Here is a 21,995-nt window from a genome sequence, read left to right as displayed (position 1 = left end):
AAGAATCAATATCATGAATGACTGGTGACCCATCCGATAGAAGTTCTAGATGAGAGGGAACTAGAGAGTTTTGGTTTCACTGAACTTCATATGTTCAAGAGAATCCCACTCCTGACATGAGAGATATTATCTCCCCAATCGAACAGAAATAGCACCCAACTCTTAAGAAGGTGAGAAGGGCTTGCATACAACTCTACCAGACCATGGGAAATTTTACACTTTGCTGAGAAAATGATTATCTTTTCCATTACTCTAATTTTGTGTTAATAAAACTTTAAATATGACAGAAAAAAGGTTCTTTTTAAAACATAGTATGAGATCTAAAGGTCATTCTGGTAAGATGGTAGAAATCTTTTAAAATTAAATTTTAAAGAAATAGCATTATTATAAAGACATCTTGCAGAGAACAAGAAAATTAGAAATTAAAGATGGGAGAGAAAGCATTTGTACAGAAATGGGTTCAAATGTTATACTATCTAAAAATAGGATTTATTCTTCTTAAATCATCATCATCACCACCACTGTTGTCACTGTCACCGTGCCACCACTGAGCCTTGGCCGTGCATGGCATTTCCTTGAGCAGAGTTCACCTTTTCATAAAGGACAATTCTTGTTCAGACACATTGTCCCACATGCGCAGGAAACCAAATGTTTCAGTCAGGCCAGAAACTTTCAGCAACATTAAGGGTCCCTATCTCTCTTCATATATCGAAGTAGATACCAAAAATGTTTTGAACAATGGCCTCTTTATTGGACTACATGAAGAATGCCTCCCTAAGGGAATATAGATTAGGGGGGACTACATCCACTGCGTGTATGTTGAAAAATCAATTTTAGGATATGCTTATAGTTTACAGTTGTGGAATAATAAAAAAATAAGTAATTGTTCTTTGTCCCAGATTCCTGGGATAAAGCTCCTAAAACCACTGGAAATTTTCCTTTGTCTGCTAATAAGATGACTATGGGAGGGAAGGGGCCTGATAGCTTCAGGATGGAGCTGGTCACTAGGAAAACCAACCATGTGATTGGAGGGTTGGAATTTTCAGCCATAGGCCCTGATCTTTGGGGAAAGGAGCGGGGCTGGAGACTGAGTTTGATCACAACGGCCAACCATTAGTCAATCGGACCCATGTAATGAAACCTTCATAGAAGCCTCATAATCCCAGGTTTCAAGGAACTTCTTGGTTGGTGAACACACTGATGTGCTGGGAGAGTGGGGTGCCCCGAGAGGGCATGGAAGCTCTGTCCCTCACCACCCCCCATATCTTGCCCTATGCATCTCTTCTATTTGGCTGTTCCTCGGTTGTATCCTTTATAATAAACTGATAAATGCAAGCAAAGCACTTTCCTGAGTTCTGTGATTCATTCTAATGAATTATCGAATCTGAGCGGATATCATGGGAACTCTCAATTTGTAGTCTGATGAGCAGAAGTGTGGATAGTCTGGGCACTTCATTTGTAACTGGCATCTGAAGTGGGGGCAGTCTTGGATTAAACCTGTCATCTGTGGAGTCAAGGCTAACTCTGGGTAATGGTGTTAGAATTGAATTAAATGCTTAGACACCCAGTTGGTATCAGCAAATTGCAGAATTGGGGGTGTCAGGAAAAACCACCTAACAGTCATATCCGGTATTATGTAAATTAGGGCAGTGCTCAGCTAGTGAGTATCTTTGGGCCTTTGGGGCCTTCTCCTACGCTCCCCTACTCCTTGGCAGCTTTTCAGTGTACGTTGCCCTTCACACCCTTTCCCAGGCCAAGCCGAGGCACCCCTCAGTCAAAAGTGATGGAGCTGGCAGTGGTATCTCCATTATGGGTACATGCTTTTCATAGGAAACTATTTAAGAAAACATTCCGTAAGGCCAAAAGAGATCCTTAAGAAAAAAGCAAAAGTTTAGGCTGTTCATATCAGGCTTCTAACTGCTCAAGAGTCTGAAGCCCAGAGAAAAGAGCGTTTGAAATGTGACACCCTATTGTGCAGGAAGAGCAACTGCTCTCTCCCTCTCTCTCCAGGAAAGTATTTTTCACCATATAAAGAACTAATAAAGGGTCTCAAACAGGGCAAATCCCCTTTAAAATATCTAAAGCTCTAATCAGAACAGGAAGGATGAGTTATATAACCAACAACGAAGGGCATGGGGCATAAAGGCTCGATGCAAGTTCATGGCCAGCGGTTCAGGGCTTTATGATCTGGGCTTTGGGGGAAGAGTGAAAGTTTCTGGGAGAGAGGATTTAACGGAAATGCCTGTATTCAATGTGTCACAAAACGGAATGCCTATTTCTCGTTCTCCGTGGAGACGCAAGAGTATAAATTCTGATACAGTACTTCTGTGTGAGTACATCACTTTACATCACTGCCTTTATTTCCAGAAGAGAGCTTTAAAGCTTTACCAAGTCCTTGTTTTTCTACTCTGAAAATATACATTTTCTAAGAAAGGAAGTCTGCATTTACTGAGGATTGCAAATGGGCTGGAGTCTTTGTTCTACAGAGTTTATTTCATCTGTAAATTAACTGTTAAATGGAGGTCAAGAGAAAATGTGATTGAGCTATGGGGTCACATTGTAGAGTGTAGTTTTAATCATGTTTGGGTGACATGTGTACCATGTTTTCTCCTTACTTCTCAGCTGGAAAATAAACTTCAAGCCAGAGTATGATTCCTAGTTCCTTTGGAACTCTTCTAATTCCAACAAATAAGGATTAATTGAGCACTCATGTATTCATCACCAGTCAGGGATTTTATTTATATTTTTTAACTCACTGCTGAGGTTCAGGCTCCTGGGAAACAGACTCAGATGGAACTTAGCTTCCAGGCAGCTTATTAGGAAATACACTTGGGATCAACACCCATGTGGAAAGGGAAGACAGCAGGATTAGCTGAGAGGGAAGACGGGCTGCAATGCAGTCACAAGGAAGGGCTCAGCCAACACCGCGGGGGTTCTGAAGCTGGGATGACCCTTCAGAGATGCTCTGAATTGTGGCAGGGTGAAGGTCAGGTTTTTGCACCCCAGAGCAACCAGTAATCGGATGCAGATCTCCCCCAAGAAAGAGGCCAGCTCCTTTCCCCGTGAGCAATTCCCGGCGAGGGTTGAGAACTGATGGTTTTCAGTCAGCATGTTTCCCAAATTGGGAAAATGAGCTCCTCAGTCCTAAAGCGAAGATCTGGGTGGCTCAGTGAAGGGGCCCTGACACACACAAATATTTAACTCGATGGTTAACTATAGAACCATTAAACAACTAGCAATATGGCAAAAAGCATACTCGTATATAACTAATACAAGACAAAGGGGGATTTAAAGTAATAACTAAGTAAGAATTCTTATACCAAATTTCCAGATGCTGCTTTTCTGGGTCATGGTAAAACAAGCTTAATACATTTTCAGTAAAAGTCCTATTAATCACTTTATTTGATTACCCCGAGGAATAGTTCCCCCTTCTGGAGTATGAGGAGAAGAATTAAGAAACAAAGAGTAGGAGGAAGATTCAGAAACAATTTCTTCCCTCAAATAATACCTTCCTGTAAACTTAAATATGAAGAAATTCAATAATTTCACCTAAGCTTAACTTTACTTGAGAAATTCCCTGTGGAAGCCCTAGAAGATTCCATAAAATTTCCAAAAGTCAAAGCTGGAAAAAAGTCCAGAGCACCACTGAGCCCATGGGAGGGAACGGGAGACTGCAGTCAGGTGAGAGTGGGAGGAGAGGCTGTAGGGAACAGGGGCATTCCGGGGTGGCCACCCACGGTGGGCAGGAGCTCAGAGGACAGTTGGGCAGCAGCGGAGTGGTCGTGCAGCGGGATGGTTAGGAATGTGTTCCGAGGAGCCACTCTGCCTGCGCGTAGATCCTCTCACACTAACTAGTTGAGGGAACCTGGGCCGTCACTTCAATTTCTCACATGTAATATATGGATAATAATAGTATCTACCGTAACTAGAAACAGAAATCTAAGGTCACGTGCTGACCTTTACAATGTATGTGCATATTCACGTCTGATTGCTGCTGTGACAAACTGATGACAAACCTAGTGGCTTACAACAACACAAATCTGCTCTCCTACCATCCTGGAGATAAGAAATCTGAATTTTGTTTCGCTGTGTGAAAATCAAGGTGTCAGCAGGGCTGGTTCTTTCTGGGGGCTGTCAAGGGAGAATCTGTGTCTTTGCCTTCTGTAGCCTCTAGAGGCCACCTGTGCCCCTTGATTTATAGCCCTTACAGCATTCACGCCAGGCCTGCTTCAGTCATCACACGCCTTCTCCTATCATTGTCAAATCTCCCTCTGTCTCCCTTTTATAAGGATACTGTGACTACATTTAGGGCCCACCTGGATAGACCAGAATAATCTTCCCATCTCAATACCCTTAACGTAATCATATCTGCAAAGCCCTTTTTGTCATACAATGTAGAAGGTTCTGGGGATTAAGATGTGGATATCTAGGGGGGGGGCATGATTCAGTCTACTACATGGATGATTAAATGATATGGCTCAGTTCATAAGAATGTATATTTATATCCTATCTGTTCAACAAAGTCTTGGTAGCCGGAGTTACTATTGTTTCTATTTAAAGATTCACAGCATTATTTGCAACAACATGGATGGAGTTGGAAAGCATAATGCCAAGTTGAAGTAAGTCAGTCAGAGAGAGACAAATACCATATGACTTCACTCATATGTGGGAATTTAAGAAACAAAACAAAAGAACAAGGAGAAAAAGAAGAGAGAGAGAGACAAACCAAGAAACAGACTTTTAACTATAGAGAACTGATGGTTACGGAGGGGAGCTGGGGAGGGGGTGAAATAGGTGATGGGGAATAAGAGCACACTTATCGTGATGAGCACTGCACAACGTATAGAGTTGTTGAATTACCATATTGTACATCTGAAACTAACATAACACTGCATGTTATCTATACTGGAATTAAAATAAAAAATAAAATAAATATATATATATACATATATATATGTATATATATATATATGTATATATATAAATTCATGGCATTCCTGTAAAATGCCTACTGTGCCAGAAGTTATTAGTGTTCACCAAAATACATATTTGTCCCTCTACAATTCTTTATGTCCTTGCATATCAGGTTGAAGCCGATAGGAGATGAACAGAAATTATGATAGTCATTCCATGCTGGTTCTTGGAAATGGTCATCCTAATTTATTGCCTAAACCGGGACACCTTCTGAGAATAAAAGGAAAGGATAGTAAGCATCTCTCCAAATCAACAGGTATATGTTATGAGCATCACGGGCAATCTGAGAGGAGGAAAGGATAGTAAGCATCTCTCCAAATCAACAGGTATATGTTATGAGCATCACGGGCAATCTGAGAGGTGTAGTCACCCTATTTAAAAACATCCAGTGAAGTCTTCAAGCTCTCCTCTCCTGCAATGGTGACCTTGGAGGCCATGTGGTCTAGACAGCATGGCTACAAGTAGAAGGAGAGCTGTCCCACCCTCACTGAACTTTGCATGAGAAAGAAAGGAACCTTTACTGGGGCACCTGGGTGGCTCAGTCCTTAAGCATCTGCCTTTGGCTCAGGGAGTGATCCCAGCATTCTGGGATCGAGCCTCGCATCAGGCCCCTCCACTGGGAGCCTGCTTCTTCCTCTCCCACTCCCCCTGGTTGTGTTCCCTCTCTTGCTGTCTCTCTCTGTCAAATAAATAAATAAAATCTTTTAAAAAAAAAAGGAACCTTTATTGCCACCGAGATTTGGGGTTTGTGGGCACAGCATAACTTACCCCATCCCGTCTAGAACACATATGCTCTGGCAAGTCTGGCAAGTTCATCTTCCCCTTAGCATATGGTGGCAGGGGGGGGGGGGGGGGGGCGGCAGAGGCCATCAGAGGGAGGGTTTAACTCCACTTAAAGGTCAGGACTTTGAATCTCAGCAGCAAACTTCGAGGAAGAAATGCTGTAAGTGGGTACACTGAAGCTGAGCTCCCTCCTGAAGGGCTGTGTCCAGTCTGCCTGTGGGCTTTTGACCTGGGATGCAGAAGTGAAAACCCCAGGGCTTGAACAATACTTGGCGTTTCCTGATGATTCTTTATGAAGGGGATCACTGGGCTGATAGTCTGGCAACTAGAAACAGGAGGCTCTTTTTATTATATTATTTTTTTAGATTTCATTTATGTATGTATTTATTTATTTACTTACTTGAGAGAGGGGAAAGGGGCAGAAGGAGAGGAAGAAGCAGGATCCCCACTGAGCAGGGAACCTGACTCCGGGCTGGATCCCAGGACCCCAGGATCATGACCTGAACTGAAGGCAGACGCTTACCTGCTTAACCGACTGAGCCACCCAGGGGCCCCAGGAGGAGACTCTATTTTAGAACAAAGGCTTGGTAAAGAACATGAACTGAAGTTCGCATTTTGTTCATGGGACTTTGCTGCTTAGAACCAAAGCATGACAGGCTTTGTTTGTAGCTGCTGTTCTTGCAGCAGCAAACTGGAGGGCAGACCTCCTGTGCAGGGTGTGGAAAGAAAGCTGCTCACACTGACTTCTTTATTCATCTCAGCAAACACTGCAAGCTGCCTGCAAACTGCTCATACAATATGGCCAATACTGGCCGGCAATGTCTGATAGAAAGTCTAACAGAGTTTGCAATTTTCAAAGGAATTTCACATAAATCCTTTCATGGAACTCTTTTTAGAATTTCTAACTTGAGCAATCAATCTTTGTCTATCAATAGTAATAAAAGGACGTGCAGAAGAAGGGGGTAAGGAAAGAGGAAAAGGATAGACAGGAGGAGGAGGAAGGATGGAAGGAGGTGGAGTGGAAATCCACCACCGAGCTTCTCTGAATGTTTGCTAGGTGCTATGTCCCAGGAACTGCATCAGGCACTTTGGACTAAGGATAATTCTGTGGCCTCAATAAAATGTGCCGACGTTCATAAGAATTGTCTGGCTCATCCAGAAGTGTAGTCTAATAGCTAATAGCTCTCTGGGGAATTACACTGAGTAAAAAAAATGACAACCCCCAAAGGGTTACATAGTGAATGGTTCCTTTTATATAACATTCTTAAAATGACAAAATTATAGAAATGGAGAATAGATTAGTAATTGTCAGAAATCAGGGATACCAGTGGGGGTGGGTGGTGAAGTGTCTATAAAAGGACAATGAAAGGGGCCCTCTCGTGACAAAATTGTTCTGCATCCTGACTATTAATGTCAGCATCTTGGTTGTGATATCCAATCGTTCTGCAAGATGCTACCACCGGGGACAACTGGGTAAATTGTACACAGGATCTCTCTAGATTATTTCTTTTTTTTTCTTTTTTTTTAAAGATTTTATTTATTTATTCGACAGAGATAGAGACAGCCAGCGAGAGAGGGAACACAAGCAGGGGGAGTGGGAGAGGAAGAAGCAGGCTCACAGCAGAAGAGCCTGATGTGGGGCTCGATCCCATAATGCTGGGATCACGCCCTGAGCTGAAGGCAGACGCTTAACTGCTGTGCCACCCAGGTGCCCCTCTCTAGATTATTTCTTATAATTGCAAGGGAATCCACAATGATCTCAAAACAAAAAGTTTAATTAAAAAAGGATGGCTGAAAAATAACAATATATCTATTAAATGCCTATTTACTCTCCTGAAAATTAGCAAATATTTAGACAGGCCAAAAGCCACCAGTGAAGGAAGTTTCTAATGGTCAGATGAACAAAGACTCATTTCACATTATTTAAGGCAGGAAAAAATAAAAACGACCACAACGTTATCGAGTGCTCACCACTGGCATTATACTGGCCGGATTCGAAATGCGTTGTGTACTTTTTCTACCATAATCTCCACGAGGAGGACATACAGACAAGGAACTGAAGCACAGAAAAGTAAAGTAACTTGCTCACAGTCATGCAATCAATAGATGGTGGAACCAAGAATTAAATCATGGTTTTATCCTCTAAGATACATTGCTTCCGAGACCTTCAACAGAATCTAATAGCCCTGAGGTCTTTAAGGATTAATGACTTGTCCACAAGGGCAAAACTGGGCAAGAACTTGTGCTGAGAGCTCTTCCTACCATTCTGCGCTCTCACAGGCGGTTGAGAAAAGAACATAATGGCACTAGCTGCCTGAGATACAGGCAGAATAGGAGCAAAAATCTCGAATGGCTAGTGTCCTAAGGTTTAACGCGGAGAATGGGTAAGTTTACGCTGCTCCCTCTTTGTGGATTTATTTTAATATGAAAACATCTGTGTAGAGAACTTCCAAAGCTTACCAATTGACTCAGCTATATGAGGCAAAAGTCAGTATCCTCCAAAAATAAAAATACAATCCCATTGTTGAGGGTATAGTTTTTAAATAAAAGCGTTTAGCAAAACGAATGAGGTAAATGAAACTAAATGTTTACCTCGGTTTTTGGCAAGATGGAAAGCAGTAAGCAGATCTGCTCATGATACCCCTGCCTTTCACCTCCTCTGAAGTTACCCAAAGTGACTAGACTTCAGGAAGTCGTCCCTTTGGTTCTGAAATGCAGTTTTATCCTGAATGAAGCCAGGCTTGCTTGATCCAGCAGTACGCACACTGCTTGCCACTTAGACAGCAAATACACAATATCAGGTTCATGATTATATTTTGGTTTAAATTACAGCCAAGTATCATTATACCAGCAAATTGCACGTCTCACAAAAGTAGGACCAGTACTTTGAGCACAGGCAGCACAAAGGCTCTTGGTTCCATGACGAGCGGAGCGTATTTCACCTTGACACTATTGCTGGCAAATCTCTGAAGACGAGCATTTTGAAAACGCTATAAACAGCTTAGCCTTTTCTTAGCATTTTGAAGAGCACGTTAATAGCCTGGCCTTTTCTTAAGGGCTTTCTTTTTCCCTTAGCCAAATTTGACAGCTAGAAGTGAACAGTGAGAGGATGGAATCAAAGTCAGGGCTATGTTTTAAAAGCAGTGTGGAACTGATGTCATCCAGCATTGTCTTCAAAAGAATATAAGAATATTAAGTGGATGTCTCATGAACTTACACACAAAGGATACTCTTCACTTGAGGACAGAATGATAATGTCTCACAGAAGAAAGATGTAATTCTGGATGCCCATGAAATCTATTCAGACAGCTCTTGGCTGGTACCAACGAGAAAAAAAAGCAGAAGAAAAAGAAGAAGAAAAAGAAAAGAAAATCTGCAACTCTCAACTCAACCAAAAGAAGTTACAGTTATTAGTAAAATTAATTTTTAAATACATGGTAAACACCTACCACAGAATATGTGAAACCTTAAGCCCAATTGACAGTTTAAAAGACTGTATGGTCTTTGTCACCATTTGGAAAGTTTTGTTAAAAAGAAACCAAGAGGCATACAGTAATGTAATAAAATTAGCCAAAGGAAATTAAATAGCTTAGCATCACCCTTTAGGATTTAACAGCCTAAAAAAAAAAAAAAAAAGTGAAGTGGGAGCTGTCCCACATAAATAGAGACCCGTGCAACCCCATCCACCACCCAGAAAAGCTGCATCGGTCATTTCAAAGGGTGCTTTGAGAACCCACCTAGTTTATCTTCTACCCTCTCCGTAGAAACACACTCAGCAGCTTCAGGACAGTTACCGAGCGTATTTGGGGAGACCTGTTGACTAATTTTAAAAAAGGCCTAAGCAGGCTGCCAGGAGTGGCGTCTGCTCGGAGTAGGAAGAGGCTGACAAGCTGGGCGTGCTTTGCTGCATGTTGGGGCAGACTGCATTTTCCCAAAAGGCTGCAACAATGGCTCCCGACCCCGTGCCCTTCTTAGTTTGACACCGACACTCCACCCATCAGGAGGTGGAACCTGTGTTCAACCTTGCATCTGGGTGGATTTGGGACTAGCAGGGAGAAGTCATTATGTAGCTGAAAAAGCTGGGGCATAAACAGGGATAGAGCTTCTGCCTGGTTCTCTTGGGAGGCTCATTCTTGAAACCCAGGCCCTATACTGTGCCGAGGCCTAACCGGCCACACGGAGGTCACGTGTCACGTTCTGGCCCACAGCCCACTCTGCGTCCCCAGCCCTCAGGCCCTAGCCGACAGCCAGCATCAAGCACCAAACCCAACTAGCCTTTGAGGCCTTCAGGAATCCCAGCCCTCAGAAGCTGAATCATCGCCAAACTTTGAGTCTTCTCAGCTGATGCTGCAGATACCATGGAGCTGAGCCAGATCCTTTCCAAACATTCGTTAAAATGTGGGTCATTTTATGCCGCTAAGCTTGGGATGCTTTGTTATATAATAATAGTACTGGAACAGAGGAAAACGGGACAGCCATGTGGCTAAAAGTGATGCACGCGGTCATTCCTAGCACTGGAATTACTGCAGCCTCTCTTTCGGGAAGGTACTCAGGAGCTTTATGCTACACGTTTTTCTACTACAGCCAAGGGTCTAACTCCAAGTGAACTCACACGGCTCTGAGATGATCATAACGTTTTGCTTAGGATGGTGCCAGGCACTATTCTAAAAGGTCACGTGGATTAACTCACTTAATCCACACAACAAACCCATGATGTAAGTACTTTTTTTTTTTTAAGTAGGCTCCAAGCCCAGCACAGAGCCCAATGCAGGGCTTGGACTCACAACCCTGAGATGGAGACCTGAGCTGAGGCTGAGTTGAAAGCTCAACCAACTGAGCCACCCAGGTACCCTGAGGTAAGTACGATTTTTATTCCCATTTTACAAATAGGGAAACGGAAGCATGAAGGATAAACAACTTGCCCAAGGTCACACAGCTAGAAACATCAGAGCTAGACTGGGATTTGGAGGCAGGCATTGGCTCCCAAGCCTGTCCACTCACCACCACACATACCACTTCCCACGCCCTGACTCTCATGCTCCCTCAGCCACCTATGGCTCAGTCTGGCCCCTCCCCCAATGGCCAAGAGGGCCCAAACTGAGAAAGGGGGACTCTGCTGGCCTTAGTGTGATGATCATGGTTGGAGCCCAGGCTCTGGAGTCTGCCAGTCTTCACTGGGACAGTTACCAGCTGTGTGACTTTGGGCAGGTCTTTTGACCTCTATTAACCTCTTTCTTCCCACTTTTATGTGAAACAGTCATCCATTTTAAAACCACAGCCATCATCTTCCTTAAACATTAGCCCCATTCCTCCTTCCTAGACTGTCAGCCTCTTCAGGGCAAGGACTCTTTCTCACTTCAGATCCCTCCTTTGGGGCCAGCACGGTTCCATGTACTCAGCTGCGACTTGTAACTGAGCTCACACTGGCTTTTTCTTTTTTTTAAACTTCTGTCTTTATTTTTGTATCCAGGGCTTTTGGGATTTGTTCTGTTCTTTCCATCCTCATGAACAAAGCCATAAATCATGCCTCTTCTACTGAGCCTACTGCCAAAACTAGGACTTGGGTTTTCTGCCTCGTCTTTCAGAGGTTTTCCTAATCAGAGGAAAAGGCTTTCACGGGCACCCTTGATCATGTTTATATCTACCTAAGGATTCTCTGCTGCCTTCCAATCATTTTCCAAAGTAATTAAAACTCCAAACCATGGGCCACAGGAGTTTCTACTAACTTGATTTCTTACAGAGAACTATTGAACCCTTCTTAAAAGATATCCCAGGGAATTTCTCACCTTCAGAATTATGTCAAGATAATACCAAAATGTTAACTGAGATAATAACAGAGGAAGGGTGTTTGGCCCGAAGGCCTCTGTCTTACCCTGTACTGTAATTACTTCTGTATTTGTCTGTCTCCCCCACTAAACTGAAGGCAGAGACTCTGACTTTTACTTCTGTATCCCAATGTCCAGTCCAATGGCTGGCAAAGAGGATGCACTTGTCAAATGTTTACTATTCAAATGCACAGAGTTGGTGAGCCCAAAGTCACTGGTAACGTCTGGACTAGAACTGCAGCCCAGGGGGATCTCTGCAAGATGCATCAAGAGCGTTGGTTCATTTCACAAACATTGATTAAAAGCCTCTGTGAGAGGCAGCAGTGGGCAAGGCAATGAGTATAAAAACGTAATAAGATCCAGTCTTATTATATAAAACCCAATCTGCTCTAGTGGGGGAGACCAATATGGAAGCACTTCATTAGAACACATTTTGGTAAGAACTAAGTACAGTGATCTAACCATGGGCCTGAGAGGCAGTGATAACAAGAAGGCAGTCTGGGTTAGTTAACAGATTAGGATGTGTTATTTCCATTTTTACATGATAACCGAGTGATCCTCTAGCTGACAGCCAGGGTCATAAGGTCAAAAGGGGTCATAAGGTATAGACGGTCACATGATAGAATTAACACATCAGACATAAAACTGCAGATGCTAGTGCTAAACTAAGGTAGGTTAATATATCTGTGACTCTGTGCCTCCCTTCACCTGTTCTTCTACCCTCTCCACACTTCTTCCCAAAACTTCGTAAAGATTATTATTTTAGTGGCCAGCATGTGGTTAGTGTCAACTTCTGATCATAAATACATCCAAAAGATGGTCATTTTAGGAATCAGAAATGACAGACCATGTGTGCACTATATTCAGCCATGTGAAAAGGAATGCACATGGAATAATGTACATAATAATGTGGAAGTCATTAGAACGTATCTGTCATTAACGATTTTTTATGTTAAATTCAAGTTATTTTTAAGAAAATACATTGCATAATGAAACTATTTTATGTGCAACTGGGGCTTGAGAAACAGTGGCAGACATCAGGCCATCAAGGTGCTTTCTCAGAGAAGGGAAGAGCTTTGGAATCTGTTAGCAGGTAAATTCGTGGCTGTGCCATCCACTGAAGCCTCTGGCACGCTGTCAGCTGCCTTGCTAGTACTCTCCTCCTGCACTGACCTCTGTTGGCATTTTCCTCTCCTGTGTCCAGGAAGGCAAGGGGGCTGGAGAAAACCCACAAGGAAGCCTGCCTGGTGCCCCAACAAATGTATGATTTCTAAATCTCAGTGTGGCCTTCAATCCTCTTATTTGTCCTCGCTCAGCTTCCTTGCTCATCACACCCAACAACTGTGAATACTCAAGACCTTCGCCTTTCTCTTGGGAGACCATGCCCTCGACCCCCCACCCTGCTCCACAGCAGATAAACTTGCCTCCACTTCACGGATTAAGTGAAAACCTCTGGGTATGAACTGCCCCAGCTTCTCCCCCCCTTTTCTTCCACACTCACTCACGCCTCCTCCCACATTCATCTGCTACCCCAAGACCTAGAGAAAGAGGCATTTTCCTCTGTTCCACACAATCAGCTCTCTTGCGCATGCTGTCAATGTCTTTCTGTTCCCACCCCCTCCCCGAAGGCCCTCCTCCATTGTTCGTCCTTCTCTCTCCTACAGAGGCAACCTCCGCCCCTCTTAGCTCTTTTCCCTCATCACAGCTCCCATGCTGGTGCCCTCCTGACCGGCTCCCTCCAGCAGTTCCTCTACCCCTGCAGACTGCTCACCCAAACCTTCCTGAAGATTCATCTACACTTGCAACTTTCACTCTCTCACTCCTCAATTCCCTGCAGCATCTGTCCCTATTCTAATGTAACGTTCGCTGGGTATAATTTAGTTAAAGACGCAGACCCCGGGTTGAAGCAGAACTGTCTTTGACTCCTGCCCCTCCACTGACAAGGCGCGAGATCACAAACATGCTGCTTAATGTCTTCATTTCTAATGTGGGGATAATAACAGTAACCAACTTCACAGAGTTCTTGCAATAGTCAATGAGCTACCATATTTAAAACACTGAGCAGTGTCTGCACATGGCATTGCCTAATAAAAATGATTACTAGCAGTAGCATTTGCATTAATGGTTATTATCATTATTTTTTGTCAGGCATTATGCTTGGTCTAGCTAGAAATCCTGAACTAAAAGAAATCCTACCAAATCCATGCAGCCAAGAAAAACTAGTTCGCAATCTTCTTATACGGTGGGGCTTATCTCTCGGCTTAGGATCACCTTTCCCACCTTTGAGCCAGGATCTGCTCCTAGGAATTTTCTTCCATACTGATTCTGTATGACTCTAGTCATTTTGGTTCACACACACGCACACACACACACACACGGTAAATTTATTTGTATCATGTGAACCAATAGGAAAATATTTAATTTAGCTGAACACAGGACCTTTAACCTCTGCTGCTTTTGCAACAACAAAGTATCTGCACACCAATGTTCTGTGTGCAGGTGGGAGTCAATAATTACCGATGAGCAGACAGCTTCGTATAATGGCTTAGTCTTCCTCATGGTCAGTCACCGCAAGAACAGAAAGCATATTTTTAGCATCATGTTTGAATCCTACCTGACAACTTGGAAACTGCAATAATTTGAATCTATGTAGGCAAGGAAAGGATTACTTTGTTGTTGGTACACCAGAAATGAAACCTAACGGTCATTTATCTCCCGTGATTATTCACTAAGAAGGTTAGCATGGAAGCACTCATTTCCTTCCCCCACCTTCTTGCTATTCTCAATTTTTTTTTTTTTTTTTTTGGTCACAGGCTGTGCGTGGCCATATTTGCTTTAATTAGGAAGACGCAGGGCAGGCAAAGGCGATTATAACAGGTATGTTCAGTAAGGAACCAAATTGCACAGTGAGATCTCATCTCAGTGACAAAAACGGCTTCACTAAGGCATGCCATTTTTTTGTCTAACAATATGCTTTTTGGAACAGGTTGAAAATTCCCGTGCTCCACCCCTGCACTACTAGGTAAGGCTTGCTTTCAGGGGAGGTCGTAGTATGGGGTTCAACTGGGGGGCCCCGTCTCTTGCACTGGTGGACCCTTTCACTGCGGGGATGTCAAGTCAGGATCCTGCACACTGACCTAATGCCTCTAGGATTCAACAGTGATTTACAGCACAAAGAAAATGGTTCCTTGTTCTTTCTCTCTCTTTTTTTTTTAAGGTTTTTTAAAAAAGTAATCTCTATACCCACTTGAACTCACAACCCTGAGATCAAGAGTCGCACACTCCACCGACTGAGCCAGACGGCGTCCCATCTTTCTCTAACACGGTTCCTCTCCTTTCCTATCAATGTTACAAAACAAATTTGCATCCTGAAAATCTCTTTGAAATTAGTTGACTAGGGGATGAAGCATTCAGAATTCACACAAGGAAGGCAGGACCATAGTAGGGGTGATGATGATGCCTAAACAGCTAATAATTACCAAACATTTATTTGTGCGAGGCCCTATTCCAAATACTTAACATGTATTATTTCCTTTAGTCCTCACAGCTGTGAAGGGTTGGCATTATTACCCCCACTTTACATAAGAGAAAGCTGAAGCTTAGAGAAATTAAATAACTTGCCTGTGGTCGTACAACTAGTAAGATTCAACACTGGGATTCTAACCCAGTTCTGTCAGATGCTCAAGCCCATTACTGCTATAAATTATGTGTCTTAAAATAGCAACTCCTTCTTCTGTGACCTATTTTTAACCATAGTTTGTAAGAAATTAGATTAAACTTGATTTTTATTATAATGTCTCCCATGGCAAATCTATGTATTTCCATAATACAAAATTAGGTTCCCCATTTAAAAAATGGGAAAAGGACATGAATGGCCAAATGAAAAAAAAAGTCAAATAATACATTTCATATAATTAAAACTAAAGGGAATTTAATTCAATTCAACAAAGAGTAACCAAGTGATATACTACACTAGGCACTGTAAGTATTCAAAAATCAAGATAGTACTGCTCCTAAGCCAAGAAGCTAATGATCTAGTGGGAGAAACACAGTGTAATATCTCAGTTCTTACTTCAAATGTCATCTCCTAAGAGAGATCTTCCTGGACCACCCTATCTAAACTGTTGCCCCATTCCCTGTTACCTTCTATCAAAGGGGTTAGCTAATTTGTTTTTTCTGTAAAGGGCAAGAAAATAAATAATTTAGCCTTTCTGGGCTCTGCTGTCTCTGTCAAAACTACCCAACTCTGCTGCTAGAGCTCATAGCTATATTTATGGATCACAAATAAACAAACAAGCATGCTGTGTTCCAATAAAACTTTATTTACAAAATGGGCAGTGGGCCAGACAGAGTTCACAGGCTGTAGTTTGCTGACCCTACTCTAACATATCACTCTGTTTTTTTCTTTCGTAGCACTTAACAAAATCTGAAATTATCCTGCTTGGTGACTTATTAGTATTGTTTACTATTTCCCTCCACAAAAATGGCAGCCACAAGAGAGCAAGGTCTTTGCTGCTTGTTCACAGCTGGCTCTCTAGGGTCTTAGAAACGGGTTCCTGACACATGCACAGCTCACTCTAAAGATTTGTTGATTGACTAAGTGAATGAGTACTATTTCACAAAAGGAGAAACTCTGATTGCCAACAAACATATAAACTATATTTGGCCAGATTATTAATGAATATGAAATAACTGAAAATGTCATTTTTTTCACTTATCATGCCTAAAATGGTTAGCAAAAGGGAAGGAGGAAGACAAGGAAGAGAGGGGAAAGAAGGGGAGGAAAGCCTGTGTAGATGAATATGTGGGTAAACAGGCCCTCTCATCCACTGCCAATGACAGAGTAGATCCCGGAAGAATTGAAAGCAGACACTTGCACACCCATGTTCATAGCAGCATTATTTACAAAAGCCAAAAAGGAGAAACAACTCAAACACCACCTATAAAACAATGGATAAGCAAACGTGGTATATCCACAGAATGAAATATTCTCAAGCCTTAAGAAGCGATGAAGTAATGACACATGCTGCAAGGATGAGCTCTGAAAACACTGTAACTAAGTGGAATAAACCAGCCACACAGGATCAGTATGTATGCCTCCACTTACGTACAGGTATCTAGAATGGGCAAATAGTACAACAGAAGCAGAAAGTGGAATGGTGGTTACCAGGAGCTGGGGGAAGAGGGAATGGGGAGTGATTATTCAATGGGTACAAAGTTTCTGTTTAGAACGATGAGAAATTCTGGAGATGGTTGCACAGCATTGTGAATGTACCTAATGCCACTGAAGTGTATACTTAGAAATGCTTAAGAGTATAAACTTTATATTATGTATATCTTACCATAATAAGAAACTATATACACCTTTTTACTCCAAAAATGTACTCCTAAGAAATAACTCGGAGGGGTTAACACAGAAGGGTGAAATATGTATATGCTAGAATCCATCACCTCAAGATACATGAATAAAAATCTAGTTTTATAAAGAGAGCCTGACAACAAATATACAAAAGAGACTACTATGCAGGCATTAAACATGACAAAGTAGACTTTTCACATAAAAGTATATCCATAACACTATTGCTAAATAATAAAAAACAAGCTACAGAATGCACGTACAGTATAATCCCAGTGATGTAAAAATTCTAAAGTTTATTTATATGTGGAAAAAATTTGAGATATTCTCTAAAATGCCCGGAGTTGGTTATTCTCTGAATAGTAGATTTAAGAAGATTTTAAAATTATCCTCTTCATAATTCTCTGTATTTGATTTTTTAACAAAGAATATTTTTAACCAAAATAACATGCTATTATAAACTCCTGTTTATCACTTTTTCACATTAATTAAGGAGGGTTAGGCCCTTGATACTTTCATAATAGATGTTTTCTGTATTTCTGTTTCCGTAGCAACAATAATACTTGTGAGAGAATCAGATACATTTTCAAAAAGATACATACCTCAGACAATGGTATTACATCTCCATCGGTTAAAAACAGATTTCTTATTTCAGAGCAACATTCAATAATCATGTTCTAGAAATAAAAAGACAATAAAGTGAGGTTGAACTTACTGGTAAACTACTAGATATTTTAGTTATAAACTATTTCATTTGTCTTTTCTTGCATCACCACCTAACCCTAATTCCCAGGAGAAAACTTAGAGGGCCTCGTAGGTCACAATCCCTTATATAATTAAGGTTATTTGAAAAGACACAGGATAGCCACAATAGATAAGATGTACTTATGAATGACACATTATTTCATTGTTAAAATTCATATGTTACAGAATTCCCACCAAAATAAGATTTTGGAAAATCACTTTTCTTCTAAGAAGAGAACCTGGGGATAAAGAGATTCAGACCCCAGAAAGGGATTTAAGCAGAGAAGAATGGTTGATAATTGAGAAAAAAATGGAGAGAGTAAACGAAAAGGAAACAAGGGTCCATATAATACGTTGTCCATTGCTGATGACACTGCCACAGCCCCTACTGTGTGGACACAGCCACATTTATGTGTGGACCTCTGGCCCCAGAGACGGATCTACCCATGGGCAGGGGTGAGTCAGTCAGATTCTCTTATCATCATAATTTCACATAAGGAAGGGCAAGAGAAGAGAGTTACAGTGAGTACTGACTATAGGAGATGAAGGTCCTGTTACAAATGTGGAAAAGGCAGCCATTGGGCTAGATGTAAGATGCGTAAGAGAAGGAAACAGATGTGTGAGAACTTACAACCCCCCATAATTAAGCACAGTCTTGTGATGCCCATTGTGTTTTGTTTCCAGTCCTTATGTATGAACTTTCTTATTGTACCCTGCCACATACTGCCTTCCACCACAACTACTTTACTTGAATTAGTGTAAGTAGACTTTCTTTACTTACGGCTAAAGGAGTCATGACTATAAGACTGTCAGAGATAAACTCTGACTACTTTATGATGTTGCCAGTGTCAAGCAACAATTCACTTTTATGGTTGCTTAATACCTACGTGTACCAGCATTCAGAAATATGAAATGATTAAATTACACTGATTTTTAAATTATGATTCACCAGTGCTGATTAAAACCTTAAAATAAAGAAGCAAACAATTGAATTCACAGCCCCAAACCATATTATATTTAAGTTTTAATAAATGCATCAACATAGAAAAGATCACATTTTAGAGTTCCAAAGCTATTGCTAATTCAATTCAATTTAACAAATGTATTCAAGACGCTGTGGAACACAAAGATGAAGAAACAGACCCTATCCTCACAAAGTGTACAATAGCTGAGAAGAATAGATTTGTACGCTCCTAAATAAAATACCAAGTAGAATGTGGTCAGAACATGGATAGGAATATGTTAGAGGAAACTAGAGGTGGGAGAGAGGAATTGTAAGGAACAGGAAAGACTTCTTGGAGGAAGGGTCATGTGAACTGAGCCTTGAATGAATAGCAGGATTTCACTAGCAAAGAATAGGGACAAAGGCATTCTAAATGGAGGGAGCCATGTGAGCAACAGAACAGTGGATGTTCAAAGAACACAGAGCATCTGATATGGCCTTTACCGTGGGTGTGTATAGGGAGCATGGCAGTGAGAGTGATGAGAAATAAGGCTTGCGAGGTGAACTTATAACAGGACATGTAAAAGTAAAGAAATTGAGAGGCACTGGTCTGACGAAATAATGATCCAATTGCTTTAAAAAAGATACCTCTGGCCACAGTTTAAAGGTGAACTGGACTCAGAAAGAGACAAGAGAAAGAGAAATTAGCTAGGAGGCTACTCAAAAATGTTTGGGCAGGAAGTGATCCTGGGGAGAAGTGGGCCAGCTTCAGCAGGCCCAAAAATGGTGGAGGGCAAGCAGGGTATCCAGCGCTGGTCAGGGTACACTACTTTGCTATGATGAATCTCCCAGGCTCTTGGTCCACTTTAAGATGGAGAGGATACTTATTTATATTTCTGTATTTCTAATTGAGTTCTCAGGACTGGTTAAAGTATGTTTCCTCCCTATAGGAAAGGTTTCAATAACAGCCATGATGCGTTACTGTCATGATTTCATCAAGAGCTATCAAGCAAAATGAGACTGTCTAAATCATTAATCATTTCACATAACAGGTGAAGAGAGCAATGTTACCTGATAAATAAATCCCTTCTACTCCCTGTCTCAACATTTATCAAGCAGAAATTTCACCTCAACAACATCCTATTTCTTTGGCATTATTTGCAGTAAACCATTACAAACATCAGAAATTGGCTGACTGGATGCTGGGCTACCACAGAAATGTAGCCTTGAGCTCATCACACCAGGCAGACAGCTGCCAGAGGGGTACTGTGTGCAATTGGCAAGGGGGTGGCAGGGCACAGAATGACCCTTGTTCAATCTTTCCCATTTTTCCCTTAAAAAGAAGCATCTGATGATTCTCTGAAGGATGCTTTTCTGAGTTACTTCAAAAATAGCCAGGCCGACTCTTTGACTTAGTTGAAATCCTCATCTTCTTTCACCTATGGAAAAAACTTCTTGTTTTCCTTCCTCCAAACTCTTGCTTCCCTTGTCCCTCCTTCACACGCCACCAGGGTAATCTCAGCAAATCAAAGGGTGGATCATGAGAAGCCCTTCCAGGTGCTGCCCCCTCCCTCTCCTACCACCCGTACCCAGCCCAGCCTTTTCCTGACCCTTGCCTACAGAACCAAGTTCACCTACCACTTTTTCATTCAACACCTACTGTATGCATCCTAAGTGCCATAAATTGGTAATGAAAAGACAGAAACAGAGTCCTTAAGCAGATGATTGATGGTCTAGTGGGATGAAAAGGAAAGAGGGACTCTTAACAGTACTATGTGGTGAATCAGAGAGGAGGAAGCATTTCATTCCACCCACCTCTTCAGCTCCATCTCCACTGCATTCGCCCTGCTCTCCCGCCACAACAGATAGCTCACTGTCCTGAGTAGAACATTCAGTCCCTGACTTCACATCCCTTCTCTTGTTGTATCCTCTGTCTGCTATGAATGCCCTCCAATTAGAAGCTTCCCAAGCAAGTACGAGAGAGGCACTGTATGTCAGGCACTGGGCTAGATATTGGAGATAAGATGATGAATAAGACCAGCAAAGGAATTTGCAGTAAAGAGAGAGGAAGAGACACATAAACACATAACTGCCAAAACAATACAGTAAGGGTACAGGGTATTCTGGGGTCACATGTGGAGGGCCACATGTGGATGTCAGAAAGACATAACACAACAGTTGGGGGAAAGATTTAAGAGTTTTGCTATGTATTATGAAAGGATTCCCTCTTGAATGTTCTTATGAGAGACTCCATAAAGACTTAGATTATTTTCAATGGTTTTGAACATCAGATTGATGTTTCTTTGAATGCCACACTTTGCTAAAAGAGGACCACCAGGTGGCTGGGCTCATTATGAATGATATCCGGGTACTTAAGGCCCTACTCATACAATGATTAAGCTCCTCCATGACAAAAACCTAATTAAACTGATTTCTGTACGCCCTTATCTCCTCCCAAGCCTGGAAAATTTTTGCACTTAATAGTTCCTCAAAAAGAATTTGTTAATTGATGCTAATGTCCAATTGTATTTTTTTTCTGTTTTCATAGTACTTTGACATTTGGGATATGTTGACTATATACTAATTTTTTTAAAGATTTTATTTGGTGGGGGGGATCAGGCAGAGGGAGAGAGAGAGAGAATCTTAATCAGGCTCCATGCCCAGCACAGAGCCCAACGTGGGGCTCGATCTCACAACCCTGAGATCATGACCTGAGCTGAAATCAAGAATCTGATGCTTAACCAACAAAGCCACTCAGGTATCCCAACTATATACAAATTTTAATTGCCTTGCACGATCCAGGCATCCCATAAATGTTTGCTGAACTAACCTTAGGTGAATTGGTAAACATATTTTAGGCTTTTCATATCAGTATATTATCATTCTAAATATGGTGTTTGTCTCTTAAAGTCAGGATGATTTACGTCTTTCATGTGCTTTAAAGTCCCTGGTAAGCTCTGAATATACCCCTAAAGCTATGAATGACAGGTGAAAATAACTCAGTCATTCTGAGCCAGTGTTGTTCATTTTAGAAGGACATACATAGTTTTCAAGCCAGAAGTGATTAGAACCCCTGTTCTGTAGCCCTCTCAATATAACTTAAATTAATATCTATCTTCTGAATTTCTTAGCTTATTCCAGACTATAGGCTTTGGGGTGGGGGTGGGTAAAAAAAGGAAGGGAATAAGAAAGAGATTAAGATTCATTAACCCCCATATCAACCAAAGGCACATTTTCTGGGCCCTTCTATTTAATAACCCACCAAAAATCTATACTGTGATAGAAATAAATATAATAGATTATAGAGGTTATGAAATCCTGTCCAAATCCAGACCAGAATCGCTCTCTTCAATTGTCCTAGTTAACTTCT

General features: G+C 41.6%; 1 protein-coding gene across 1 annotated transcript in view; it reads right to left on the bottom strand.

Moving 5' to 3' along the window:
* The window catches only part of CFAP54 (cilia and flagella associated protein 54), a 211,608-nt gene that overhangs the window by 6,095 nt on the left and 183,518 nt on the right, over nucleotides 1–21,995 (bottom strand). The window contains exon 49 of the mRNA XM_034643671.1: nucleotides 17,541–17,615. Coding sequence (XP_034499562.1) covers nucleotides 17,541–17,615 — 75 coding nt within the window. The remainder of the gene's footprint in view (nucleotides 1–17,540; nucleotides 17,616–21,995) is intronic.

This window comes from Ailuropoda melanoleuca, chromosome 15, assembly GCF_002007445.2.
Source record: "Ailuropoda melanoleuca isolate Jingjing chromosome 15, ASM200744v2, whole genome shotgun sequence".
Taxonomy (NCBI): Eukaryota; Metazoa; Chordata; class Mammalia; order Carnivora; family Ursidae; genus Ailuropoda; species Ailuropoda melanoleuca.
This window is presented reverse-complemented; position numbering and strand designations above follow the sequence as displayed.